Raw genomic sequence first — 27,143 nt, forward strand, 5'->3', positions numbered from 1 at the left:
TTAAGCAAAGTAAACACATACATTCACATATTAAACCATTAACGTCCGTCTAGGTAACTAGATACATCCTATGATGTGCAAGTCCCACATTACATAAATTTACAACATGTAACACGTTATTACTGTAGAGTCTTATAAAACAAAGATACATGTCTCAAAGTTCACCCAAACAAATTCCGCCATATGTTTTCCCCCTACCCTAGGCAGCTTATTTATTCGGTGCTACTATAATACAAGATTTTGATAATGCCAACACATACACATGCTTATTTTATTACATGATCCATTCGTCAGCTAAGTCCGTGAAAACAGCCATCTGTGCTCCAAAATCTGCCTCCACGTCATGCATGGCTTTTGTACTAGAATATCCTCCAACTATGACCTCGGCAAACACATTGCTCAGATTTGAAAAGTCAGTGTCCAGAAACTGCGAAAGGCTAATTTCCCTCGTGTAAAAATTCATCCACAAGTCATGAGAAGAATAGTCTTCTTCTTCCCTTGTTGTCGCCGATGACGATGACGATAGTGACCCTTCACTGCATTCTGATTCTGCATTCTGATTATTGTATTTAGGGAGGTTGCTTAATTTGTCTTCAGCTTTAGACAGTTGTTGCGGGTCTGAGGAGGCTTCCTTGGAGGGTCTACAATGTACAAAATTGTTTGGTAGTGGTTTCTTACACAAGTTGCTGTTCCAGTAGTTCTTGATTTCATTGTCTGTTCGCCCTGGAATTCTCCCCGCTATTAGAGACCATCTATACAAATCACAAAATATTAGAGGTCTTGTGTTCTAATATCCCCTTCCCCAATATCGCTTGTGTCAAAAAAACAAAAAAAAAATGATTTGAAGCAATTAGGACAAGAGACCTGTTGCCTAAGAGTTTGTGGAGCCTGATGATTAGGTCTTCTTCATCTTGTGTAATGTTGCCTCGCTTGATATTTGGTCTCAGATAATTCAACCACCGAAGCCTACAGCTCTTCCCGCATCTCTTAAGCCCTGTATTCAATCAAAAAAATTAAACCAACAACCCTTCGATTTCGATGTAAATAATCAGAATGTAAGAGGCAGCCATCTGACCTGCTTGTTTAGAGACGCTGCTCCATTTGCCTTCACCGTGAGCTCTGATATAATCCGCAAGCAACTTGTCTTCTTGAGCAGTCCAGGGTCCTCTCTTGACTCCCTCCTTTGAACAACACGGTCTTCGACCCATAATTGGAATTAAACTTAGCCTGTCTCTATCTCGGCGACATTGTTTCCTACTGTGTGGGGGTGGGGGTGGGGGCGTCTGCGTCATGTTCATTCTTATAGGCAGAGACCCAGCTGCGGGTTTATTTTTCAACAAGATCACTATAATAAAAAGCTTTATTTTAATATTAATTATAGAGAATGTGTGCTGTAAAGAACCACCTCTAATTATTATTTACTAGAGATTAATTAAGTAGGGTTCACATTTTAGCAAGGGGTCATGTGACGATGGACTTCCGTAAAGTTTATGAGCCATGACAAGGCGGGGCCAAAGATTCATTCAACTACCATTCCAATTTCCAAATATTTTTTTGAATCTAACTTTCCCCAGTACGGTCTTCCAAATTTGAAAGTTGGTTGCTCTTTTTTATTATAATGTTATTGAATTAATTAGCCTTTGTATTTCCTCTCGTGTGAACCTACAAAAGGAGAATGTCAAAAATGAAATTAGTCCAAAGCTACACTCATCACCATTTGAATATATTTTGATCATGGAACGATGAGTTTCCAGAAGCTTAATGAATGTGGTTGTGGACCATATAGCCATAAGATTCCCCAGTTGTTCCAACTGTAGATATAAATTTACTCTGCTTCTTACCGGCCCCATATGAGCTCTGCTCTGCATTTTTCTTGACCGATATCCTCTCGATCTCGATCGATCTCATTAACAATAAATACAGAGCTAGCTGGAGCCTATAACTTAAGGTTCCTTACCCTATGAATGTGTCGGTTAATACCTTATCACTTTGCAGCCTTGCAGGGGCCCATAATATGTAATGTGAAGCAGCAGAGAGAGCAGTCTCCATTCATTTCTGACAGACAGGTAGCTAGCTACAAAGTTTAAGTACGTAAAGCCAGATTTATTAGCTAGTTAACCAACCAACATTTGATAATAAGCCAAAGAAAACAACCCATGCAAAAGATTTAGACGACCCAGCTCGCAAATTTTGTATGCTTTTGTTGACTAATTGGATCACCAGACCAAGGAATTTGTTCCTCCGCATTTTCGATCGACCCAAACCCTAGCTATGGCTCTGCGTTGATGGACATATAATATAAGATTGGCACGCTTCCACCTTTTAGTAAGTTCCACACGACATGACAGATTCTTTGACTTTGAGGAATATTCCCACAAGTCACATGCAATCTCTACATTAATATTGTAAATGGAGGAGTTTTTTTTTCTTTTCTTTTTTGCTTTTTCCGTTTCTCATTAATGGAACTGATATCATTTTCTTCAGGGACACTACTAAAGGGACGTAAACTCATAATGGTCCTGTCCTGGAGGGCTTCTCCGAAAATATATCATTTGCACGTTGGAGTTGATATTATTTCTTTACCAGTTTTGGTACTAAATCAGTTTTGGTAATAAATAATGTACATAAAAGATACCCCAAGGAAGAAGGAGCTGCCCCCTCAAAGACTTCCAAAACAACTTAACACGCTATTCCATTTACTATTTGTAATAATGGTGGTTAAAATTCAGATATCTGATGTGAGATAATTGTATTTGATATCCACACGATGGCTATAAATAAATAAATAAATAACCTAGGTGGCCGAACACTCTAAACTAGTCCTGTTTGTGTAGGGTAGTGGGTGAGGAAGGAAGCTAGCACCTGCTCAACTTACAAGTCTTAAACACAGTGCCGAGGATTGAAAGTTAGCTAGATGATATGAGATGATATGAGAGAGAGAGAGAGAGAGAGAGAGAGAGAGAGAGTCCCATCATATTAAGACCGTACGAATATTGAAAGCACGCTCTCTCTCAGTCTTCGATAATGACACCTTTTCATTTCCTTTCCTTGCCTAAGTGTTTTTTTTCTTTTTCTTTTTTTCTAATATTTTATTTGATATGCGACCAAAACATATAACAAGTCTCTGCCTCCACCTGATTAAAATTTGTAAAACTTATATAACATAATTCGGGGAGAAAAAAACAAGAGTTCAAGGTTGACAAGTTAGTTTATTTGGTAATCTATGAAAAAAAATTCATTTTGAAAATTAAGTTTTTTTTATAAATTTTTTGGGTCAATTTTCCTTCATCTTCTCCTTCGTTGAATTTCAGTTGAGTCGCGGACAGTCATTTTTGGATTTTGTGTTTCTAACCTGTCAGAGTTAAACAACAATCCACATGTGCTCATTGGCAAACCCATCCAGAATTAACCCAACATAGTAATGGACAATAAATCAATGGTGTCGGCCATCAAAACCTCAACTAAATCGGTTTTCACTTATTATGACGGAGCTCCATTTGGGGTTTTTTTATTTCCCCTCCAGTATTTTGTTTTCTTATTTATTTTTGAATTACGAGAAGTGGCGGTATTCCTTTGTTTTTGAGTGAATTTTCCTTCTTTGTGGGTTTTTTATGGTAAAATTTTAACGATGCCACATTTCGTTCCTTCTGCGATTAGGATTTCTTATGTTTGTATTCGTTTTTTCGGCTGTTTAGTCAATGAAGAGAAATGAAGCCAGACTTTGCTATCTATAGATATTAGCTGCGAGGCTGCTAGCATTAATAGAGACAACCGTAAAATGGGACTCTCTCGGAAAGTTAGTTTGGCAGCTGAATCCCTGTGTGCTTGACCCGACTTTATGCATGGTATTAGGTCTTCTTTGATTAACCCTAAAATGGGAACAAGTTCATAACCTGGAAATTTGGTACGCGCAGACGTGTGAAAGTGAAACAATCCCTAGCTAGCATAATAATTTGAGACCCGTTTGTCAATGTACATAATTTCAGAATCCAATTAATGACATATATCCAAAGCATGTTTAAGTAATATTTTTAGCATTATTTTTATAAAAGATTGACCCATGTGACAACTAAACATGGTATTAAAGTATTAAATTTATACAGATATATATATTTTGGTGAACATTTATACAGATATATTAATTGTGTGATAAAAATTTCTTATATCGAGTCGAGTGGGCCTAATTAGAGGCTGAATTATTTTAATTTTGTATATATGAGGCGCATGAAACTGGTGGTAATATAATTCTAGCTAATAATTATTTTAATTTCGTATATATGAGGCGCATGAAACTGGTGGTATATTCCCCCCCTCCGTACTTGACGTGGAAGTGACAAAGTTGGTAACCAGCAATATAATGATATAATCACGAATTGTAACTTCTATTTTCAGCCCTTGTGAACATCAATAGTGTATTGTGTCTGGGTCATGGCATCCATTGTGGGTCATTTCATTGAGGTTTGAAAATTCCAAGTCTCCAAAATAGTGCATGCTGTCTATAAGGTTGTTTTTGTAATTCAATAGCACGAGTCGACAACATGTATGATAAAATTAGAATAACCTAATCGGTTCTTTAAATTTATTGGCTTTGTGATACAATTAAAGGTCAGTATGTCTTAGGTTCGAGGACTGGCACCAATTGGATCAACGTACGTATTACCAGAAAATTAGAATGACATAAGGAAACAAATCTCAAAGAAACTGTATGGGATTTATCTCAATCCCGAACAAAATTAATTACTTCCTCTAACCAAGTTCACATAAATAATCAAGGGATTAACAATCTACACACATTTATTTATGCAAGAATCATTAGCTAACTTTCTTGACAGCAAGTCACAAAAGGTGTTCGAATCCGTTGTAAATCCCCAAGTAATCTTTAGGTTGTCTCTGTAGAAGATAAATTATTAAACAAAAAAAAAATCATAAAATAGACAGATTTCCTAATAGGGTAACATGTAAAATTCAAACTCACAGTCATTACTTTCTGGAGCAAACAACTTCTATCCAATTCAACCAATCTCCTTGGTTTTCAGAACAGATGACATTTTTTTTATGTCATGGATTACATTAGAAAATGAAGTTGCATAGTTCTAGGTGACAGAAATTGCGTGTGATATTCTGCTACTGTCTAAAATTCACAGCACAACAACACGTTGTCTCATTTAAAGAGCAGGAAATAATAATAACTTGAGATATTGAAAATCTTGAGCACTCAGATATTGAAATATTTTAGGCAAATTAAATATAAATGTGAGAGAGAATATGTGTGCGCGCGCGCATGTATATAATAAGCCCTGGAGCACCAAATCCGTCCTACCACACAACTTGTTAGACTTTTATTGGCCACTTCATCAGTGGCTTGGCCTTTTGCCCTAAACAAACAAAAATAATAATATTTCTCTCAGCAACAGTCAGTTTCTTGCTTCCGGCTATATATAAGGGCACCAGTCCTCCTTTTTTCCCTTAGAGGAAGAGAGAGAAGGGGAGATCAAAATGGGGAGAAGTCCATGTTGCTCCAAGCAGGGATTGAACAGAGGAGCATGGACTGCCCTAGAAGATAAAATACTAACTTCTTACATCAAAGCCCATGGTGAAGGCAAATGGAGAAGCCTCCCAAAGAGAGCAGGTACTTTGCTTTTTCTGCATTTTTACTCTATTTTTTTGCTCTGTTTTTTACTCTGTTTTTCAAAATTTGATGGTGAGTAACATAATGCAGGTTTGAAGAGATGTGGGAAGAGCTGTAGACTTAGATGGCTAAACTATCTGAGACCAGATATAAAGAGAGGCAACATATCCGGTGATGAAGAAGAACTCATTGTCAGACTCCATAACCTTCTTGGCAACAGGTGGCTCTCTCTCTCTCTCTCTCTCTCTCTCTCTCTCTCTCTCCCACAATTACATTATTTTTTGGGTTTTTACGAGCAATAGTTTCTGAACTTTCGTTATGTAATTGTACAGATGGTCTCTAATCGCTGGAAGGCTACCGGGGCGAACAGACAATGAAATCAAGAACTACTGGAACACAACTTTGGGGAAGAAAGCTAAAGGAGAGCCAACTTCCACCGGATCATCAAAAGAAACTTCTCCACCCCCAACCAAATCCAGAGCCAAAAGGCGAGAAATCGAGTCGAAAACAACGAAACCATCAGCAGCAGCAGCAGCCGCAGCCACTCTGCCTCCAGTAATAAGAACCAAGGCCACAAGATTGACCAAAGTTTTAGTCCCAACAATCCCTCAGATTCCTAGCGATGATTATAATCAGACAGCCAATGCTTCATCTGCCACAAACCCATCAGAGCTCCAAGCTCATCAAACCCAGTTGACAGATGGACAAGTTAATGCAGGGGATTGCAATAACAACTTGAACAACAACTATGGCTGCAACGATGAAGATGATTATATTGAAGCTAAGGGTGGGTTCTGCAATGCGTTTCAGTCTCTGCCACTAGACGAGGCTATGATAAATGCCACGTGGACGGGTGGAAACGATTGTGATCTTGAAGACTACGGTGCCACATTGGATTTAGATTCTTTGGCTTTTTTGCTTGACTCCGAGGAATGGCCATCGCAAGGGAATATTTCCTAAACTAATTTGAAATAATTAAGAAGTAAATAGACAATAAAAGAGTGTGCATGTGTGACTTGTGCAAAACCATTAAACATGAAGGAGAGATCAACACACTAATTAATTACGAGTTCCTAATTAAGCTTAGCAGCATGCTTAATTAACTAATGGACAGCTATAGCTTGTGTAATTCATATTTCATATTGATCTTTGTTGCTATGCGCTTTATGGTTAATTAACCCTGCTTGTAATATATAATTATCATGGGTCAATGAAGACTTGCATTTCTTAAATACATGTTGCTCTTGCACCTGACAATTGAAAACTCTTGTTATCAAAATAAAAAGAGACGACTAAAAACATCGAAGAAAACTTATTCTGAAAGCTGGTAACATGTCTCTGTTGTACCCTAAAATGATACTATACTTTTTTGCAGGGTTCCAATTCACTGAAAACCAGTCTTTGTTAACATGTCAATTAGTCAATATATATTATGTATATATATATATTTTTTTTAATATTTGTAATGTACAGTTAGACCAATTATTTGAGAGGTAGTTGCTGCTTAGGTCATTAATCATCTTTATAAAGGACTTGGGGCAACTTTGCACCAACATGCCCAAGCTGCAAACCCACACACAGATATGAATTCGAGGCCTACCATATTTACATACCACATAATCAATATAATATATTATTCTTCTATTTTTAGTACGATATCATTAATTCATGGGTTCCACCATGAAATAAGTTTTTGGTTCCTAAAGTGACAAAAATAATTAAGAAACGAGAAACACGACACTATTCATGTGATCGAAATAATGAAAGCTTGTCCTGAAAAAAATAAAAAATAAAAAATAAAAAGAAATAATGAAAGCTTGTATTTGGTGAAGTGAGCAAATGGGACCTAAAGTCTCTCCCAATCTCCTGTGTGCCAAATGTGCGGAGCATATACGAGCATGAGCCTTACTAATTTGTCGTCTAAGAATTATGTTTTTGTCCTTATTTGTTGTTTGTTTTTTTATTCTTCTCCAAGTCACTGGCCAGCATGTGCCTTTCAAAGATTGTTAATTTGTGACTTGTGAGCTTTGAATTTCTGGTAGCTTGAAATGGGGTAGGTTGTCTTGCGACGAATTAATATCTAATTTTCACTACTCAATGAAAGTTTGAGGTAGGTAACGAAATATCCTTCCAAAGTGATGCATTATTAAATTAATAAATATGCTAACTAAGCCTCCCTTAATCATGATTTGCAACTTTATTAATCATGATCCAGAAGAAGGGGTTAGGTTATGGGTGGAAGCAGATGAAATGTTAATGGAAAATTGTTGCATGCATGCACTCATTCGTTAATTACCCAGATTAGGAGACTATTATTGCATCAAGCTTTTTAGCTGCCCTTTATAATTATTGATTTTGGAGTGTGTCTTTGTCGCAACTTTTGAGAGACCACAGCTGGCTGGAGAGAGCGAGAGTATGTCCAATTGTTTGATGGGTAGGTCTGCCGATCGATCCCTTCAATCTCTGAATAAATTTGTACTATTTTTCTCCCTTTATTATTCATTTATTTTTAAATGCCCTAGCTTTAATTTGTAGCTCCAGCTTTTTTGTAAAGCAACAGAGAACAGGATCTCTGTTTCGACCCAAAAAAAAAGAAAAGGGAAGAAAAGGGAAGAGGAAACAATCACGCATGTTTCCCACGGGCAGTTCATTTAATTTGTAAGTTAATCATTTTGAGCAGTTGACATATTTTGTGGCACGCGGTATCGCATCGTGAATTGTCATTTGCGGCGCGCGCATTGTACGTCATAAAAACCTGATTTTTCTTGTAGTGTGTAAAAAACCCCAACATGGTTCTTTCACGTAATTGAAAGAAACCAACCAAGGACAGACGTGGGAGGATAATAATACAAAGCTTCATCATATATACTTACACGTACATGGAAACTGAAAACTGATTATAAAGTCTGTTCATCTGCAAGATGTTACAGTCCAACCACTTTTAGAAGCGTCCTTTTTCTCACCAAAATATGTTATTAGGCTAATCTTAATAGTTAATTAAGGTTGTTCAGTGCCGGGAAACCGAAACTCTTAATTGTTTGCAGATTACGTGAAGTCATTTATTTTAGATGTCATTATAACTCAATTAATTAGTAGATATATAAGTGCCTAACGTACCCAACAGGGAAATAATCTAGCTAGGTTTGGCTTGCTTAGTGTGGTTCATACAGAAACCAGTGCTGGCCTTTTCGAAGAGAGAAGATATGTTACGCCACAATTAATTTTGTAGGTATTCGGATTGACCGATATGGGAGGATAGAGACCCCCATCCAATAATTATTATATATTACCCTTTAATTTCTATTTATTCATGATTTTGGTGTTGAAATTAACAAAACGGAAAGGCTCAACTTCTCAAGGCTGGTGCTGCCTAGCTATCTAATTTTCCAATTTTTCAAGCGAGATAATTTTTTTTCAAACTTTAGCTTTATCGGATCCATTGAATTTTGTGTAATTATTGTTGGTGAGTATTATTGGGCAATATCATTCAAAATTTATTGTAAAGAATGTTGAATTTTGTGATTAATTAATTCTTTTTTTGTAATTAGTATGGCGGAGTGACATCTGATATGAGCTTTCATCTGAAATTGACCTCTCACTGAATTCTTACTTTGAGTGATTAAGTATGAATAGAACTCTTTCCTGCATGCCCTTCAATTTCCAACCAATTGAAAGCTTCCAGAAAGGCTCTTCTATGAAGTCCTGCAGGCTGCAGAGTCTCACAAACATCGTTTTCTTTCACCAATACAGAAAGCTGTTCTATAAAGAAAATAACATTAATAATTGACCACTAGAGTGAATCAATCAAAGGGTTCATTAACAGCTCAGTCACCAACTCAGATTCATATAATCATCATCATCACCATCCCCATTGGTATAGACAAAAAATTACGACATCAAAACGTGGACAAAAACTGTTCTGACACTGTAATTCACATGGTTGAAGGCGGCCAGGAGTGGCAATGGAATAATGCGAGTCTTCAAAGTGATGATTGGATTTTTTTTGGAACATTTTCTTGACCAATTTCACATTAATTACTACCTAACTTTCTAGCAAGGTTTAAAGTTCATGTCAATGTAACGGAAGGACAGATACGAGATAGAAGACAAATTTCATCATGTCACAAATCTCAGTTCCTTCCTTCTTCCTTCCCCCCTGGAATTAAATCTTTTTATAATATATAATATTCTGTGATTGGTTTGATCTGAGAGAGATTCTTCATTATGTCATTATGAAAAGGAAAACTAAACACTCGCAAATCACGATGGTTTTTTTCTTTCTTTCTGTTCACATTAAAGATTTTAAAAGAACTTGAGGAGCAGTTGATGTAACTGTTGAAAGCGTGTCTTTGTCTCCAAAGGGCCAGAGATGTCTTCTCTTGTTTGTCTTATGATTTATACTTTCAACAAAGCTTTTCAAATCAAGAGAAGTTTTTGCATTATTTGAGAGAAAAAAAATTTTACTTAAAGAAAATTGGAAGGTGAAAATAGTTAATTAAGGTCAAAGAGAGCAACATTTGAGGCTATTATCATATTGCATTGATTTATAGGATCACGAGTAAACAAATGCTGGTAAATTCAAACTCTGATCTTAAAAAATCTTGGTTGATTTCATGTCAATTATAAATTCTATGTATTTACTCGAGGATGATGGACTAGTTTGGAAATATTTTTACTCATCATTTAACCCAATGTGTATTTCCATCTCTATTTTCAACACTTAATACGTGTCCATAGACATAATCATAATTAACTCTTTACTTTGTATTTATTGAACCATTGATATACTCATGGACACCTGTTAAGTGTCGAGAAGAGTGGTGATAGTACACTTTGAGTTAAAGTGATGAGAAAAAATGCTATTGACTAGTTTTTGTGTTCAAAATCCAAAGTTTTATGAGTAAAGATAGATCGGATGATTGATGTATTCAAAAGATGAAAAGGGTTCAATCTAAAAAAGAAGTTGGTTGAACTTTCTTCTGAACATATAAAAGAGTTGGTTGATTTTGCCTTGAGTTTTGGGTTAATGAACTTTTGGGCTCTGTTTGGTTCATGGGAAAGGAGACTTGAGGATGGGAAATCAATTGCTTTCCCATGTTTGGTAAGCCCATGAATGGGAAATCGTTGCTTGACACATGTTAAAGTAGGGGGAAAGTGAAGCCCTTCTCCTCCTTTGGGGGGTTTTGTTTTCCCTCCTCATGGGAATGTTTGGAAAAATGAGCTAACATTAAATGCACATTTTTCATGACTATTTTGTCTCCATTTATTAATTTAGAATTACAATATATATCATTTAATGCATTCTTTTTTATTTGATTTAATATGGGTATAATTGGAAAATTATACAAACTTTGTTTTCCAATCCTATTCAAGACAAACATGAGAAATGAAATAAAATGATATCTCATGGTTACTTTCCCTGCATTACCAAACATGGGAAATAAATCTTCTATTTCCCATCTCTTGGGAAATGACATAGGAAGTGATTTCCCCTGAAATCTGTTTCGTACAAAACGGGGCCTTGGTTCTTTTCTTATGATGAAGTGAGATCCAAAGTTTATAAAAAGTAAGGTGGGCTCAGGGGTGGAGCTACGTTGGGACTAGTGTAGTCTTAGACCCCCACTCAGTTTTTATTATGAAAAAAGAAAGTAGTATGTTGTTATTGGATAACCCATATTAATTAACATATTTATTTTACCACATGGGGCCTACTTAGGCAAACCTACGTGTTCTCCAAGACTACGCCTTCTTTTGCAAACCTATTCCCAAAAGTTTTAATAAAACTATTATTATAGAGTGCTGTTATTTCCACCCACCTGTCCTATTTTCCCACCCACCTTATTTTCTCACCCACCATGTAAATTTGAAAAAATACAATCCTGTATTTTCACCCACTATTATTTCTAAAATACCCTTTAATTATTAATTCAAGCAAATTCTCTTTTCTGTTAACTTGTGAGTCATTTAAATTTAATCTAATGGCTGAAAAGAGCAATTGTTTGCTCTAATTAGAGTGATTTGATGATCAAAATAAAATTAATAGAATGTATTTTCAACATGAGCATCTGAATTAGGTGACCCAAGCAAAATCTAAGCTGAAAAGATTGTCGTAGGCTTGTAGCATAACTCGGAACAAGATTTTCATTAACTATCTGCAATTAATAAACTCAAAACCCTTATCTTGTTAACAATAATTTATGGGTCACTCGTTTGCCCGTCGATGACATCCGCAGCCCAGCAATGGAAGACGTGGATGACAATGCAGTTGGGTGGGTTTTGGGTGAGGAAAAGCTTGAAGGTTCTCGGAGGATGGAGGTGTCCATGAAGGGGGTTGCGGACATTGAAGAGTCAGGAGAGACGGCGTCGTTTGGGAGGTTGAGGACACGGATGGTGACAGAGCGGTTGAGGCTTTGGTCGTCGCATATGGAGCTTCGGAAACGCAGGGCGTTGGCGGGTGTGGTGCTTAGGATTGTGGTTTTGGCTCCGTGGGAAGAAAATACTTTTGCCATTTCGATCATTGGGATTTGCTGGCCTCCTCCTACATGACAACGACTGGAGTTTAAGATGAAGAATCCATGGTTTTGGTTCAAAACTTTTGGGGTTAGAGTTTTAGGATGGAGATAAAATAGGAGGGAGAGGTTGAGGGGTGTTTTGGATTTGACCCTTGATCTTTGTGCTCTGGATTTTTTAAACTTCTTTTAATTTTAAGTTTGAGGCAATTGTTATTTTTTTTATAATCATTTTATATAAGCCCTTAAAAGTCATTTTACGAAGGAGTAAATTTGTTTTAAAAATTTTGAAGATAAGGTGGGTGGGAAAATAGGACAGGTGGGTGGAAATAGTAGCACTCTTATTATATTACCTTTTTACACAAATTGCTAAAAAGCAAAGAGATTTTAATCCATTTTTCTATTTTCTTGGCGAGAGCAAACTTTCTCATTGTTTGTGAGTTTTTCTCTCAAACTCAATATTATATTATCAAGTTTTAAAATTAGGTTAATTCATAGATGAATGATTGCTTGGTTGCATATATAGAGAAAAACATTTTTAATAGTATAGATGATGTGGTTGTTATGCAACAATCTCAAAATATGAAAACTTGTCAAAGACAATTATGAATTGTAATGAATTTGTATTTTTTGTCAAAATTATGATTGTAATGAATAGACAATATTATTTTTGATGTTTTGATATGTCTTGAGTTCAAATTTTTTATTGCTTATATTTTGTGAGAGGCCCCCATACACATAAAATTATAGCTTCGTCACAGTTGGGTCGACTCAAGGATGGGCCTGATTTTATTTGGATGTTTACATTTATAACTTTGGCCTTTCAACCGTTGATAAAAGGAGACTTCTAAACACAGATAGCTCAATTTTTATTATTTTGTTTGGTCAAAAGATAGCTCAAGTTTCAATCTCCCAAATGAATAATGTGAATGAGATTTAATCATGCAATAAATTACTAGTTCACAACCTAAACCCATGCACCGCTGGCCTCCGAACACACCTCCTTCTCATGCATCTTCTCTCTTTTTCTCTCTCTCGACTACCTCACTTTAGTAATTTAGTGCTGGAGGGATGGTGGCTGGTGCAAGGGAAATGAGACGCATTAAGAAGTTATTGTCCATCTTCTGGGGCGGCGTCCTAGGTTGTTCTTATCCTAGATAGTGTTTGTTGTTGCCTTGACGTGTTATGTTTGTGGGCTTTGTCTGGTTGGCCTTGTTCCAGTGTTGCCTAGGGGTGTTTTAGTTGTTTGGTTGCGTAGCAGCTTTTTGTGCTGTTTCCTTCCTTTTTTTCCTTTCGTAAATGAAAGTGTGTTTCGACAAAAAAATAAAAAAAAGAATAAAAAAGAATAACAAAGTTCATATGGAATTTTTCTATTAAGAGTTTGAGTTGGACCTGACTTGTTTCTCAGGAAAACTTTTTCTTTTGGGCTTAAACAAAACAAAAGTCCAAATCGTAACCCTCGCACCAAGAAAACGAAAATTTCTTACGTAATCCCGTCCCATCTATATCCCTCCTGGGTTTTCTCTCTCTTACCTGACAACTTTATGATCTGAGCTTCGACTCGACTCGGCCCGACTCAGCCATGGCGGTTCAGTTCAAATTCAGAAGCTCCGTGAACTTCGACTCGGTCGATATCGACGGCCGAACCTCCGTATCAATTCGCGATCTCAAATCGAAGATAATTCGCCACAAGAACCTCAATATATGCCAAGACACCGATCTCGTATTCTCTGATGCGATAACTGGTCAAGGTCAACTCTCTCCCGCCCTTCATCTTTATCAATAGTTCTTTGCCGCTTTCAACTTATTATGGTCTGTGTTTGGTTGCCGGGAAAATGGAGGAAAACCAGTTGAGACATTACATTCGGGCATGAAATCTTTCTTAACAATTTTAATAATTAGAATTAAAATCGTGGTGTTTTGTTGCACGGAATTGGAATTTGGGTTTGAGCATATTGATAGATATATTTTAACATTCCTTTCTTTTCCGGATTGATTTCAGAGTACCCTGACGAGAATATTCAAATTCCGCGTGGTTCTAGCGTGATAATCAAGAGAGTGCCCGCAGGATCAGTTCATGCGGATGTGTAAGATTTCTACCCATTTGATATTTATATTGCTTGCTCGTTTTTAATGGGCATCCATGTTTCATTGGTAATGGAAGTTTATTTAGTGCCCCTGAATTTCTTCCTCTTGTGATTTTATACTACAGTAGCAAGCCTCACTTCAACTCATATCAGAATCTTCATAGCAAGGACTCTGTTATTGTTAAATCACTTGTTTCAGCGGTTTGTATCTTAACTTTGCACTCACTTTTTTGTTGTTGTTGTAATTCTTCTGTATCATATAACTCTTTGGTAAAACTTATATGTTTCACTGTCACAGAATGTGGAGACTGTTGACTTTGATGACTTTGGGGTTGACTTGTTTCCCATTCCTAGGGCAACCTTTTTCAGTTCTGATATGGATGCAGACAAGGATACCTGCATCCTTGATTATGAGCCAAATACTGACATCAAAAGGTTTGATTGTTTTCTTTCAATACTGATTTCTTAGTGTGGTATGAGTTGTTATTTTAAAACTTCAGATACATCAAATCCTTGGGTAGAATTTTGGTATTTCTGCAATACATGATTTTCAATGTGTACTTAGATATTCAGAGCAAGCTGTGGGAGAAGGCCGTAAGCTTGAAGCAAGTGGCCTTAGTGATGCTATTCCAGAAGGTATGTGCTGTTTGTATTGTTATTTGTTAGTTGTACGATTCATTCATGGGTTAGGTCTATGCTTACCACTCTGCAATTTTTAATTTAGGTCATGTACATAGTGGCCTTGAGCACACCGTACCACAGACAAAACCAAATCCTGAAGAAGACATGAATCTGGAAAAGTAGGATATGCAGTTGTTTTATCATTTTATTGTTTTTATGGTTCTTCTCTCAAGGATCTGACTTTTTAAATCACTTGTAAATGAAGGGTGGGAAGTGTGAATCCAATAGATACCTGGCATGCTGATTTGTCATCAGAGCTGAAATGCTCTTTATGCTACTCAATTTTCAAGGAGGCCATGATGATACCATGCTGCCAGCACAGTTTTTGTGAGAAATGTAAGTGTACTGTCTGGTAGTTTGCCGACTTTCGTTCCTAGATATTGACTGGATATTATTGCCTTTTTTCTTTTCTTCCCAGAACTACCATGTAATTTTTCTTTAGATATTAGTAATCTAATCTGGGCTGTAACCTGAATGTGATAATTGCACTTGAGTTCAGGCATTTGTCAAGTGCTGCTTGAGAAAGCAAGATGTCCGAAGTGTTTTTCGACCAAATGCAGAGTTGAAGATTTGCTACCGAATGTATCACTTAGGCAAGCAATTGAGCATTTCCTAGAATCTCAAAATTTAATCACTGGTCCAGATAATGATTGCTGCCAATATGCTCCAGGTACGAGTTTTATATGTGTCTATTATGACCTACATCAACTTTACTCTTGTGTTTAACTCTTTAGTAATGTAAAAACAGATGGCGAATCTGGAATTCAGGCAAAAGATGTGTCTTGTGGTGGTAGTATCTTACAAAGAGAGTCAGAGTTGCCTCATTCTCCTGAAACAGGGATGGGATCTAATCATTTCTTCGCAGAATCTGCTCATATCCCAGCCTTCAAAAAAGATGTACCTAACCATTTGGGTGCAAAAAACTTTCTAAAAAGACATGGTTCTACTCATATCGTTCCTGATGGCTTGGCAGCCTTTGATGATTGCCAAGGAGAAAGCAAGCCTATGCATGAGCAAGGTAATCTTTTTAAAATTCTGGGCTTATTCACTCTTGCTTTCATTGTCTGATGTTTTATTTTGTATATTTCCAATGATGCATTTGATTTAGTGTAATGTAACTTTGCTGGAAGTAGACTCAGTATTCTATTTCTTGTATAACTAACCGTAGTATCTTTAGTCCATATTGTTACTCTAATATGTCCTTTAATGATGTGATTACAGCTGAACCCACAATCAAGAAAAAGAGGCCACCTTGGGTTTGCACAGCAGGTACTATCTAACTTGGTCCTTTGTGACCTTGCTGGAACTTTATCCAGAAGCTATTTTGGCATATATCACCTTTTCTAACAATCATGCTATTTTACCAGGTGGTGACAAGAGTTTCTTGGGGACTGGAAAGCACAGAAAGGTATTAACTGTGAAGTTAGACATGCAGTTTATTTTTATTGTGGGAATAATCAAATATGTCACTCTGGGGGAACATAATTGCCAATTTAAGTAAAGTCCCAAACTCTGGATTTAAAATTTGGCAGATTTAATCATTAAAATCTCATTCTGGCAATTCTCTTTGATAGGATCTTTATCGTAAAAAAGTTGTAGTTGTTCACTGTTTTAGTTTACCAGCGGAAGTTGGTATTCTTTCATTGTTTGAGAAGTTATTTTTTCGGCTTTTGTGCCCATGTTTTGGGTCCAAATGCTAAAACGACAGACTCTATTTATGTCCTTGTTGTGACTTCACTTTTTTGTCCTATTGTAATACATATTTATGAACTCGGGCTGTAATATTAGATGAAATGAAGAGAAAAATGAATTTGACATAGGTCCATCTTTCATGTTATGACATTCCTTTTTGTTTTTTCGGGGAAATTTTTTGACTGTCTAGACTCTGTCTTTATGAAATCAGGGGGAACGTACCTGTTACATGTGTGGGGCTCCAGACCATTTCATAAGAGACTGTCCAGTTGCTTCAAGTTCACATCCTATGCTTCATGCAGGTATGAAATGGGACCTGCATGCATTATCTTGTAGACTATTATGAAGTCTTGTCTGTGATGTTCACCTATTCGTGGATTTCAGGAAATGCATTCTTTCCAGGAGCTATGCCAAGTTATGTACCACCATACTGGAATGGGGCTCCCTCGCCTCATGCCCAGCCCTTTAGAAATCCATATGGAAATCATGTGATGACTGCTTTTGATACAAGTCTGGTCCCTCCTGCTCCTTTTGCTGCTCCTGCATACATGGCATCTATGTATCATAACTCGTTTCCTGCCTTTGGGTAGGTTCTTTATCATCTTTAGTTGATTGGTGTACATAAGATATTGGTGATGGTATTGATCCTCAATCATATAAAGTATCCTTCAATTGCATCATATTGATTTTGACACCAAACAATCTTGCAGTGGATATATGAGGATGCAAGGTGTCACTCCTCTTCGAGGAACAGGTGAAGACTGCAATTTAACTCATCCAGAGTTCCCGGATCTTCAAGGTCGGGAAAAGAGAAGAAAATTTTCAAATGAGAATTCGAAGAGGTAAGTATTTTAATTATCAATAATCAGTAGGAGGAACTTATGCATATATTGTTTGATGGATGTGTGTAAATAAGGGCACAAGTATGTGCAGCTTTGTATGCTAGTTTGCATCTGAAATGATAGTATCAGTTTTTATTATTGTTCTATTAATAGTCCTGATTCTTATGAGTGGTTTTGTCCTGCACCAGAGAACAATCTCATGATGGTGACGAAGACCGTGATTTAAACAAGAGGCGTTACTGTACTGGGACAGAAAGATTGCATGACCATAAATCTTGTATAAACAAAGAAAAGAGTACAAGTTACTCGGAGGACGGCTCTACTAAAGGGTCCCAGAGGCAATATCGGCATCATAATCACACAGATGATGACATGCTCTCAATTGATGGTCAGCGGAAGAGTTCTCATTCGGTGGTTGGTGGTAGAGATCAGAAGCAGTATCATCACACAGAGAGATCAAGTTCAGAAGTAGATGATATGCCAAGTAGCAGTTGCCACAGTGAAGAGAAACACAAATACTATCATAGAAGCTCCAAAAAGTATAGGGAAAGAGGAGAGCGGTGTGGCAGTGGTTCCAGCCGGAGTCATCATCAAAGTATGAGTAAGAAAGATGCTCACAGGAAAAGGATTGAGCACGATTTCAAAAGGCACAGTCAGAAGCATCACAGCCACTCAGGATCCGGCATAGAACAGAGTGTTTCCAGTGATAAGAAGTTGCATAAAGGGAGCAGTCGCAGTTCTAGACATTCTAAGCACAGTGCAAAGGGTAATGTTGATGAGCTGAGTCATGACAGGTGGCAGATGGCTAGTGGGTCTGATGAAGATGGTGCAGAAGGTTATCGGTATTGTAGACGGAAAAGAAAACACTGAATAGAAGAAGTGCTGATTTCTGAGGTAAATTGTGTAGATGACGTCAGATTTCTCAACTTTGATGTTCTATATGGTACTCTTTGGTTTCAGTTAGATTGTATTATTTTGGTTAGCATAGCATTAGCTCTTTTTGTTTCTTGAAGTAATCTGCCTATACTTGTCGAAAGCAACATATTTAGCGCACAGTTATCTTTTGCTTATGTAGGCTACTTCTTTTCTAATGCCAATTCTCTGTTGGTTTTGTTGATACAGATCTGATTGACTCGGCTTTGGGACAGTAACTATTTGTTAATATCTGCTAACCCTCTTCACTTTTTTAGCTTGATCATAGAGGGGGAAGGCTAGCAAACAAAAGTTTTAACCAGAGCAGCAGTGGTTGGAGAAAAACTTCCCTATCCCCGTTTCATTGAAACCCCCTCTCTCTATCTCTCACCTTCTTTGATAGGTGACAATGAAACGGAGACAGGGAAGTATTTCTCACAATGGTTGATGTAGCCGTAGGGCTCATATACCTTTTGCTCTTCATGATACTTTACTTTTGCAGCCATATCGAAGCTGGTTGAAGGTAAGTTGAAAGATACAGAAACAGAAGACATAAAATCGGGGGGGTAAGATTGCCTCCTCAAGTTGGGAAGCTTCCGAAGTTATACATTTTGATTAAGCCAGTATATCCCAGTTACTCATTGCTGTGAGTAAATATAAAATTCAGTTTAGAGTGTTGGAGGCTAAATTAGTGGATAATATTATTAAAAAAGAATTCTGGATCAAAACAAAAGTGAGTTGAGTTTTGCCATCTGCTGGTGGATTTTCCAATTCCTTATTTTAATATTTTGGTTCTGCTATATTACCTATTATTACTTTCTTTTGGTTTTTTGGGTCCTGACTGGATCTAACAAATACTCAAATCTTTCCATAAAATCAAATGAAAGGTATATTTAATATTTATGTAAATGTATACTATAGTATAAGAATTTCCAGTCATATATATAGACTCAAATCATATGTTCAGATAATATATGTTAATAATTTTTTTAAAATATAAATTCTTAAAGATTTTTTTTTTCTTTTTTCTAAAGTAAATTATTTCGGTAAGGAAACGTTTAATCGAATCTCAGGATAGTTCTACGAAATCCCTGAGACTTTTAGCGGCGGTTTTCCTCTCTGCTGCTAAAAGTTTTTCAGGGTATTTTTATTGGCCTTTTTTAACTTTTAGCACCGGTCTTATTCGTCGATAAAGAAGTTGAAAAATAAAGGGCTTTTAATCGTTCCACTGCCCGTAAAAGTAGACCGTCACTAATACTAGAATGTTAACTTCCCCATTTTTGGGCTAATGCAAGCGTTTTTTTGCTCTGTTTTCAGGTACATATTTGCTTCCCCTCCCCGAAAACACCGCAGGCAGTTTTACCAAAGGCCAGAGAAGCTGCAATGACTTCGATTGCACCAATGCAACCCAACACAGCAACACAAAAATACTGACCATGCAACATTGGCAAAAATTAATTAAGAAGCTGCAGATAAAATATTTAACAGGCAATGCAAGTTGCAATAAACTTGTTCTATCGATTAAGGGCTATGGATAATATGATGGACAATATGAACCATCCCAATATGAAGTATCCCACCAATCTTGTCGGCCCTGGATCATCTGGTTCCTGCAATAAGTGCTCCTATCCATTATTCATATAAAACCCTAGTCTGAACTGAACTTGAAGAACAGAAACTAAAGCCGGACTTTCAAGAATCAAAACAAAACCATAAAGAAATTAACTTAAGAAAAACCCTGACCAAGATTAAAAAGATTAGCAAGTACCTGTACTGGTGGTGGAGTTCCTTCTGCCGGTCTCGTTTTCTCAACCTCATAAGGCCAAACATACGTGTCTGGTTTTTCGCTTCTGGCCAGGCTCCAATCGTATAGTCTTCGCTCATCCCCAGATGACAAGATTGTATACGACTCCTATGCATACACATACAAAATTTCAATAAGCAGATGAGATATTTTGTTTTTGAAAAATAAAAACATACACAAAATAAACTGGACTAAAACTGACTTTCAAAGGCACCAGATTCTTGTTCAGCTCCTCTTCATCTAATCCCTGGTTCTTTAGCTCATCAAGCTTGGCTTTGTACGCAACCGAAACCTGCATGCCTAAACAGAAACACATAAACAAAGAGACCATGGAGAAGAATTTAGGTGCTTGAAGAAAATGGTTAAGTTGTGACCTCATCGTACGAGCATCCTCTTCGAAGTCCAAGCCTGCCATAGTGATCTACATCTGTAATTGCTGAAATTCTAAACCTTTTTTTGGTCAATTAAGCTCAAAGGGTAACTAAAAAAAACTTGAATATTCGAACATGAATGGATGATCAACAACTCAACACTCTACGTACGTATGCCGCGAAGTGCTCGTTCCACATTAAGAGCAGAAATCAGAGAAGGCGGTTCTTGTGGAACTTCAATGGAGCTTTGTGAATCGGCTTCAGTCGTGGCAGTCTCTGCCGATACATCACTGGAGCTTCTAATGATGCAAAACCTGCGCGGTTTTGAAGCAAACCTTATGGAGTTTGAAGAGAATATACAACCATTTTTAGGCGTTGGATTAATAGGAAAGCTTTTCTGCGCAATGTGTATGGTAGAGGTGGAAGATGACACAGCCATTGGCATAAGGTATAATTAGCATCAAGGTCAGCGTTTTTTTCCTTTTCTGTTTAAATGTTGCCAATGCATTTTGGAGTTTTGTTCGGTGGGAGATAAGGCTCGCCTTTGTTTTCCTACCAGAGGTTTGTTATCTGGCAAACTCTTGCTGTCGTCGTGTAACATAAATGTTTGTCGTTAAATATAATGTTCTGTGGAAACGTAAACAACCAAGTCGTTGTAGTATAGTGGTAAGTATTCCCGCCTGTCACGCGGGTGACCCGGGTTCGATCCCCGGCAACGGCGCTTTTTTAAAAAAATTGCCATTTTGGCTGCTCATTTTACGGTAAAACGACGTCGTATTGGAATTTATCCTTTTCCTGTGTCCTCTTCTCTCTCTTCCTCGAGCAACCAAAAAACTCTTCCGAGTCTTTCTTTCTGTCTCTCTCTTTGTATCTGCACACTGAAATTTCAAGTCTCAATCTTTAGGTTTACCAAATTGGAGTTGTAATTACTAACTTGAAAACATAATTCGGCCAAAAAAAGAAAAACAGTGAACAAAGCATGGGTTGGAACGAGGCAACCGGGTCGGGGCAGCAAGCTGGGCCGAGCGGAGGAGAAGCGGGTCCCAGTAGCAGCGACCCTGGGGCGGCGCGGCGGTTCCCACTGGCGGCTCAGCCGGAGATCATGAGAGCAGCCGAAAAGGACGACCAGTACGCCTCCTTCGTCTACGACGCGTGCCGCGATGCCGTCCGCCACCTCTTGGGTACAAGAACTGCTGTAGCTTACCAGAACGAGGTTGGGCCCTTTTCAAAGTTTTCAACTTCAGCCACTGTGAATTGGGATATGAATAACTAGTTCCATCCATAGAGTTAATTTTCTCTCTTTCTTGTTTTTGGCAGACAAAGCTTCTTGGGCAAGTGCTTTATTACGTTTTGACAACAGGGTCAGGCCAGCAAACTCTTGGGGAAGAGTACTGCGACATCACTCAGGTTTATCCATTTAGCTTCTGATTTATCTCAAATTTGAAATTCCTTTGTTACTTGTGTAGTTGATGCTTGATACTTGTGTTTTTAGGTTGCAGGGCCTTATGGTTTGCCTCCAACCCCAGCAAGGCGAGCACTTTTCATTTTGTACCAGACGGCACTTCCTTATATTGCAGAACGAATTAGGTCCCAGCTCCCCCACCTGGCCTTTTCTTTTAATTATTTTTTTCATTTGTACTCATCTATTCAGCAAACTGTGAGCTTACTCATGTATATTTTTCGAATTCACTTTACGCAGTTCTAGAGCTGCTAACCGTGGCATAGTACTTGCTGATTCCGATGAGCTCTATGGCAATAATGCTTCATTGAGCAATGAAGTTCAGTCTTCTTCAGTCACCCCTACTTCAACTGCCTCTACATCAGGCGCATCTGTTTCAGCTATCAGAAGTTTAAAAGAGAAATTCAACGGATTATGGCTTTCTTTAGTTCGCAGATGGCCTACGGTATACTTAACCACCTCTTATTTTTACTTATAAATTGATTGCGGGTTAGGATTTTTGTTATCTTGTTTTTCAATCTTTGAATGTCACTAGCTTTGATTGGTGATCAGATAACCTGGGTTGAATCCCTTTTGTAGTTAATATCTCTATGATGCTGGTCCCTCCAGGTGCTTCCTATAGCTCGTGAATTTTTGCAATTGGTTATTCGTGCTAACCTCATGTTCTTTTACTTTGAAGGTGATTCCTGCATTTAGAAGCTCATGCATTGAAGTGAAAGTTCTGGTGAAGATTTGGGAGAGAAACTAATTTTCTTGCTATTATTGATTCTCTGCAGGCCTCTATTATCATATATCAAAACGTACAGCAGGCATTCGTTATGTGTTCATTGGAAAACCATCTAACCAAAGGCCTAGGTAAGGATTGTATGTTACAATGGAATTTCAATTAGCCACTTATGTAAGAATGGTATATCAGCTGCTGATTACTCTGAACTTCCAGTATCAACATATTTTTTCATGCCGATTTTCTATGCAAAAACACTTAGGTTTCTCATCTCCACTAGCTCCCTCTCCTGGGATGTATAACATTACATGAACTTGTCTTAGTGTTCCTGTGACTGTATTTTTTTCGCATTTTATGATTAAAAGGATTGAAATTGTCCGCAATCTTATTCTAAAATTTAATTTCCACAGATTGAGCATGTCTAAGATGTGCATTTCATTGAGTCTTATTGCGATCTGTTTGCAATTTTCTCTGTTCTTCTTTATTGTCAATGCCCTTGTTCTGCTCTTGCTTTTTCCCTCCATTTGCTTCAGAACATCATTTGGCAATTGTATAGCGATTCTTTATCTATAAAATGCAGACTTATTTTGTTGGCTTCCATGCAGATACCAAATTCTGGGCGTATTCCTGTTGATTCAGCTCTGTATTATAGCTGCTGAAGGACTGAGGCGGAGTAATTTATCTTCTATTGCAGGTTCAGCTCATCAGACTTTTGGTACACATCAAACTTCTGGAGGTCAGTATGTTCTTACCAATTTATATTTATGGTCTTCACATGAAGCAACAGAACTTGCAACCTATCAAGTAAAACCAGTCATATGGTGTAAGAGTAAATAAGTTAAGCCCATAGGGCAATCACAGAAGCATTCTTCATGATTGTATATTAAAGACCAGTTTCCCTTTGTCAATTAGTAACTACAATTACAATCTGCCACCTTTGTTTATGGGTTTGTAGGTCGAGATTTGCCTGTGTTAAATGAGGAAGGTCATTTGATATCAGCAGACGCTGCCAAGGGAAGTTGGGTCTCTGATTCATCGACTTCAGAGGTGTATATTCCAATCATGACACTGAACTCTTTTCCTCTTTTGAGGCTTTTGTATTACTTTTTATACATTATGACTTCTGCAGTGTGACTCTGTGAATGGGTCGATCCAGCAAAAGTGTCACTCGCCTATTTGTACATCTAAGTGGATGTGATCTCTTCGAAATAATTTAAATGACTGAATCAAACTTTTTTTTTTCCCCTCCTTTTAGTCTCAGGCCAGTGGGATGAGCAAATGCACACTCTGTTTGAGTAATCGGCAACACCCAACAGCCACACCTTGCGGCCACGTATTTTGCTGGTACTGTCCCTTTGCATTTTCATTACTCCGGCCCTCCCTTTCTCTCAGGTTTAACATGATCTGTTTGCAGGAGTTGCATTATGGAGTGGTGCAATGAAAAGCCTGAATGCCCCCTCTGCCGGACTCCCATAACTCATTCGAGCCTAGTTTGCTTGTACCATTCAGACTTCTAGTATTCGATCGCGGTGCACTACAGTTTTCACTAAACAGAAAGGGAAATCAACTTGCAACCAAGCAACTAGTCCGCCTGTTCAATGACGACCGCCATATTTATTCAGTTATTGTGTGTCACTGAGAATAATAAATAGGTTAGAATAGAATGGAGCAGCACCTATGTGCCTCAAAATGGTGGTTGTGAGCTTGTAATTGCCTCATTTGAAGATAGAAGATCAATATGCGTAGCAAAGATTCTATTCGAGTGTCGAAATAATTCTTCAAATATATAATTTAATCTATATTGTTATTATAGAGTTCAAAGATCAAATAAATAAAAAAACAATGCAACTCCTTGATGAGTTTAAGCTCTTCTAGGAAGATGACAGTTAGAGACAGTCGATCGATTACGTGCGCAAGTGACTTCCAAATTCCATCAATGACTGAGAAATGATGTAATTACTTTTTGGGCTAAGCCCACCTATTCCGCCCAAAGAGCAAAAAAGAAATCGATGATGGGCTAAATTAATGGGTTCCAGAAAGTGTGGCAGATTACGATCTTATCCTTGTAAATGGACCGTCGGATCAGGCTCCTCCTCCGCCCCTTTATATAGTAAACATATTCGGATCCAGCAACGCCTCTGCTGAAGCAATTAGGGTTTTGTGCAAGCAAACGCCGAAAGCGCCGAAGCTCAGTCTTGGATACTCTCATCTCCTCCGATTTCACAACATGGCAACCCAGATGAGCAAGAAGCGAAAGGTAAACACACACAAACTCCCCCGAATTAGTTAAATAATTAGCCAATCAAATCTAAAATCTGAAATGATTATACATAAAAATGATAAATTAATCGTAGATTTGTTTATGCAATTGATAGTTTGTGGCCGACGGAGTCTTCTTCGCCGAGCTGAATGAGGTTTTGACCAGAGAGCTGGCTGAGGATGGCTACTCTGGCGTCGAAGTCAGGGTTACCCCTGTTCGCACTGAGATCATCATCAGAGCCACTCGTACTCAGAACGTTCTCGGTAATTCTAATCTACGATCTATAATTCTGTTTATCAATCAAATTAATTACAATTAAATTTGATAATTTTGTATTCATTTGATTAATATATGTGTATGTATATATCGAATAGGCGAGAAGGGTAGGAGGATTAGGGAGCTGACATCCATAGTTCAGAAGCGGTTCAAGTTCCCTGAGAACAGCGTTGAGCTATACGCTGAGAAGGTGAACAACAGGGGTCTCTGCGCCATTGCTCAGGCTGAGTCTCTCCGTTACAAGCTCCTTGGAGGCCTCGCTGTTCGCAGGTCCAATTCCATTTTTCGTTTTTTTCTTTATTTGTTTAAATTCGGAATTCATGTCAGTCGAAGTCATCTTTTCAGCGAATAGGCTTATGATGTACATGTATGAAGTGCCGAACTCGTGTCTGAGGATGACTATAGTTGCTCATTCCATCTATGTTAGCTTAGGATTGATATGTATGTTCACTCCTGGCTATATGATCACTGGATGGTAAATTTTTCATCATTTAATGGTTTTCCATCTCACGTTTTGTAACACATTATGTGGGGCATGAGCATTGTTTCCATTTCCCTTTATGCCGTTTCTGCATAAGACTTGGGGTTGATTTCGAATCAATGCTCAAATATAACCCCGGGTGGAGTTTGTCAGGCTTCTTGTGCTAATCTCAAGGTTCTTGGAGTTTGGAATATTCTCCTGCATCTACCTGAATTGCTGCACTAGGGTGTACTTACATTTATTTATATGATAATGTTATGTGTTAAAGCTAAAGTTTTTTCATTCTTTTAGGGCTTGCTATGGTGTGCTGAGATTTGTCATGGAGAGTGGGGCAAAGGGTTGTGAGGTATGCCATAAGATTCCTTGTTTTTCCATTTGGAAACCTTAGTTCTTTCTCATAGGACTTAGGATGGTTCGGGAAAAACTAATTTTTGTCTTGACATAGGTTATTGTGAGTGGAAAGCTCAGGGCACAGCGTGCCAAGTCAATGAAGTTTAAGGATGGCTACATGATATCATCTGGTCAGCCCGTCAATGAATATATTGACTCTGCTGTGCGACATGTTCTTCTTAGACAGGTTACCTTCTTTCAAACTGCTATTTTGTATTAGCCGAAGGGTTCAGTATTTTTTTTTTCCTTTTGACTAGTATGGTTAATTAAGTGATTTTTTTTTTCTTCTTGGGAATACGACAGGGTGTGCTTGGTATTAAGGTGAAGATCATGCTCGACTGGGATCCTAAGGGCAAGCAGGGACCAATGACCCCATTGCCTGATTTGGTGACCATCCACTCTCCCAAGGAAGAACAATATCTTCCAGTTCCACCAGTGGCGGCAGTCAACATAGAGGCTCCTCCAGTTGCAGTAGCTTAAACTGAATTCCGTTGTTGGTGGTTGTTTCCGACAATGTTTTATGTAGTATTATGTTATGGTAGCAACAGTTTTTTTGTTGAAATCAGGAGAGGAATACTACTATATTGTTGTTTTGATTAACTCCTCAGGTTTGCATATTTCAAGGTTTTTTCACTTAAATTTTGTTTTTGTTTTTATGAATGAGGGCTGGTGACTTAACTCGCTGTTGCTGCTTTATGTATATTGGTTTTGGTGGGGTTTAATCCCGACCCAGGTGAAAAAAGTTATGGGTGTGAGCTCTTTTAGTTAGTGGCAGAGGCAAGGCATGTAGTAAATCTTTATATGGATGGATGTTTCTCGTGGTAAGTTTTTATATGATTCTCTTAAAATAAAGCAATTTGGTCTTTTATGGAATATGTTGGCCTTTCAAATTTGAGGTACACAAATGTTATGTGGATGGTTTGTTTTGGAAAAAGGAAATGAGTTTGTTGAAGCAAAATACGGGATTGATACTTCCGACTTCATATGCAATGTTAAGGTTCTACGCCTATTGAATTGATCGTCTTT

The 27,143-nt window shown here is 37.8% G+C and overlaps 6 protein-coding genes and 1 non-coding gene across 8 annotated transcripts; 5 read left to right on the plus strand and 2 right to left on the minus strand.

The window, feature by feature from the left end:
• On the minus strand, nucleotides 1-1,304 carry LOC110765300 (transcription repressor MYB5-like). The gene is made up of 3 exons (XM_021968390.2): nucleotides 1,076-1,304; nucleotides 865-994; nucleotides 1-752 (listed from the first exon to the last, which is right to left on the minus strand). Exons 1-3 carry the CDS (start codon nucleotides 1,296-1,298, stop codon nucleotides 275-277), a joined length of 831 nt encoding a protein of 276 aa, XP_021824082.1. The 5' UTR covers nucleotides 1,299-1,304; the 3' UTR covers nucleotides 1-274.
• Nucleotides 1,305-5,399: 4,095 nt separating this feature from the next.
• On the plus strand, nucleotides 5,400-6,861 carry LOC110764584 (transcription factor MYB123). Its single transcript, XM_021967586.2, has 3 exons — nucleotides 5,400-5,629; nucleotides 5,720-5,849; nucleotides 5,962-6,861. The coding sequence occupies exons 1-3, from the start codon at nucleotides 5,497-5,499 to the stop codon at nucleotides 6,587-6,589; spliced, it is 891 nt and encodes a 296-aa protein (XP_021823278.1). The 5' UTR covers nucleotides 5,400-5,496; the 3' UTR covers nucleotides 6,590-6,861.
• A 6,683-nt stretch (nucleotides 6,862-13,544) lies between these two features.
• Nucleotides 13,545-19,998, plus strand: LOC110765309 (E3 ubiquitin ligase PQT3-like). Of its 2 annotated transcripts, XR_015835325.1 has the most exons (17): nucleotides 13,545-13,889; nucleotides 14,141-14,225; nucleotides 14,351-14,426; nucleotides 14,524-14,660; nucleotides 14,791-14,861; nucleotides 14,950-15,025; nucleotides 15,112-15,242; nucleotides 15,406-15,576; nucleotides 15,655-15,924; nucleotides 16,128-16,175; nucleotides 16,274-16,314; nucleotides 16,810-16,900; nucleotides 16,983-17,184; nucleotides 17,309-17,440; nucleotides 17,629-18,334; nucleotides 18,563-18,875; nucleotides 19,670-19,998. XR_015835325.1 is itself a non-coding variant. In XM_021968400.2 (16 exons), exons 1-15 carry the CDS (start codon nucleotides 13,721-13,723, stop codon nucleotides 18,308-18,310), a joined length of 2,382 nt encoding a protein of 793 aa, XP_021824092.2. In that variant the 5' UTR covers nucleotides 13,545-13,720; the 3' UTR covers nucleotides 18,311-18,334; nucleotides 18,563-19,998. The 2 variants fall into 2 exon arrangements, 1 of the variants encoding a protein (XP_021824092.2); XM_021968400.2 differs by having other exon boundaries at nucleotides 18,563-19,998.
• On the minus strand, nucleotides 19,807-21,041 carry NDHU (Chaperone DnaJ-domain superfamily protein). The gene is made up of 5 exons (XM_021968419.2): nucleotides 20,699-21,041; nucleotides 20,531-20,592; nucleotides 20,359-20,448; nucleotides 20,121-20,264; nucleotides 19,807-19,962 (listed from the first exon to the last, which is right to left on the minus strand). Exons 1-5 carry the CDS (start codon nucleotides 20,970-20,972, stop codon nucleotides 19,867-19,869), a joined length of 666 nt encoding a protein of 221 aa, XP_021824111.1. The 5' UTR covers nucleotides 20,973-21,041; the 3' UTR covers nucleotides 19,807-19,866.
• A 135-nt stretch (nucleotides 21,042-21,176) lies between these two features.
• On the plus strand, nucleotides 21,177-21,248 carry TRNAD-GUC (transfer RNA aspartic acid (anticodon GUC)). Its single transcript has one exon. It is a non-coding gene; the product is annotated as a tRNA-Asp (tRNA).
• A 77-nt stretch (nucleotides 21,249-21,325) lies between these two features.
• On the plus strand, nucleotides 21,326-24,522 carry PEX10 (peroxin 10). Its single transcript, XM_021967902.2, has 10 exons — nucleotides 21,326-21,740; nucleotides 21,845-21,934; nucleotides 22,020-22,114; nucleotides 22,227-22,431; nucleotides 22,596-22,665; nucleotides 22,763-22,841; nucleotides 23,316-23,446; nucleotides 23,666-23,757; nucleotides 23,966-24,054; nucleotides 24,125-24,522. The coding sequence occupies exons 1-10, from the start codon at nucleotides 21,507-21,509 to the stop codon at nucleotides 24,225-24,227; spliced, it is 1,188 nt and encodes a 395-aa protein (XP_021823594.1). The 5' UTR covers nucleotides 21,326-21,506; the 3' UTR covers nucleotides 24,228-24,522.
• A 287-nt stretch (nucleotides 24,523-24,809) lies between these two features.
• On the plus strand, nucleotides 24,810-26,756 carry LOC110764868 (small ribosomal subunit protein uS3x). The gene is made up of 6 exons (XM_021967913.2): nucleotides 24,810-24,967; nucleotides 25,086-25,233; nucleotides 25,345-25,516; nucleotides 26,019-26,073; nucleotides 26,173-26,304; nucleotides 26,421-26,756. The coding sequence occupies exons 1-6, from the start codon at nucleotides 24,938-24,940 to the stop codon at nucleotides 26,595-26,597; spliced, it is 714 nt and encodes a 237-aa protein (XP_021823605.1). The 5' UTR covers nucleotides 24,810-24,937; the 3' UTR covers nucleotides 26,598-26,756.
• The last annotated feature ends 387 nt before the right edge of the window (nucleotides 26,757-27,143 follow it).

The sequence above is a fragment of the Prunus avium genome, chromosome 1, assembly GCF_965620075.1.
Source record: "Prunus avium chromosome 1, drPruAviu1.hap1.1, whole genome shotgun sequence".
In the NCBI taxonomy this organism is placed as follows: Eukaryota; Viridiplantae; Streptophyta; class Magnoliopsida; order Rosales; family Rosaceae; genus Prunus; species Prunus avium.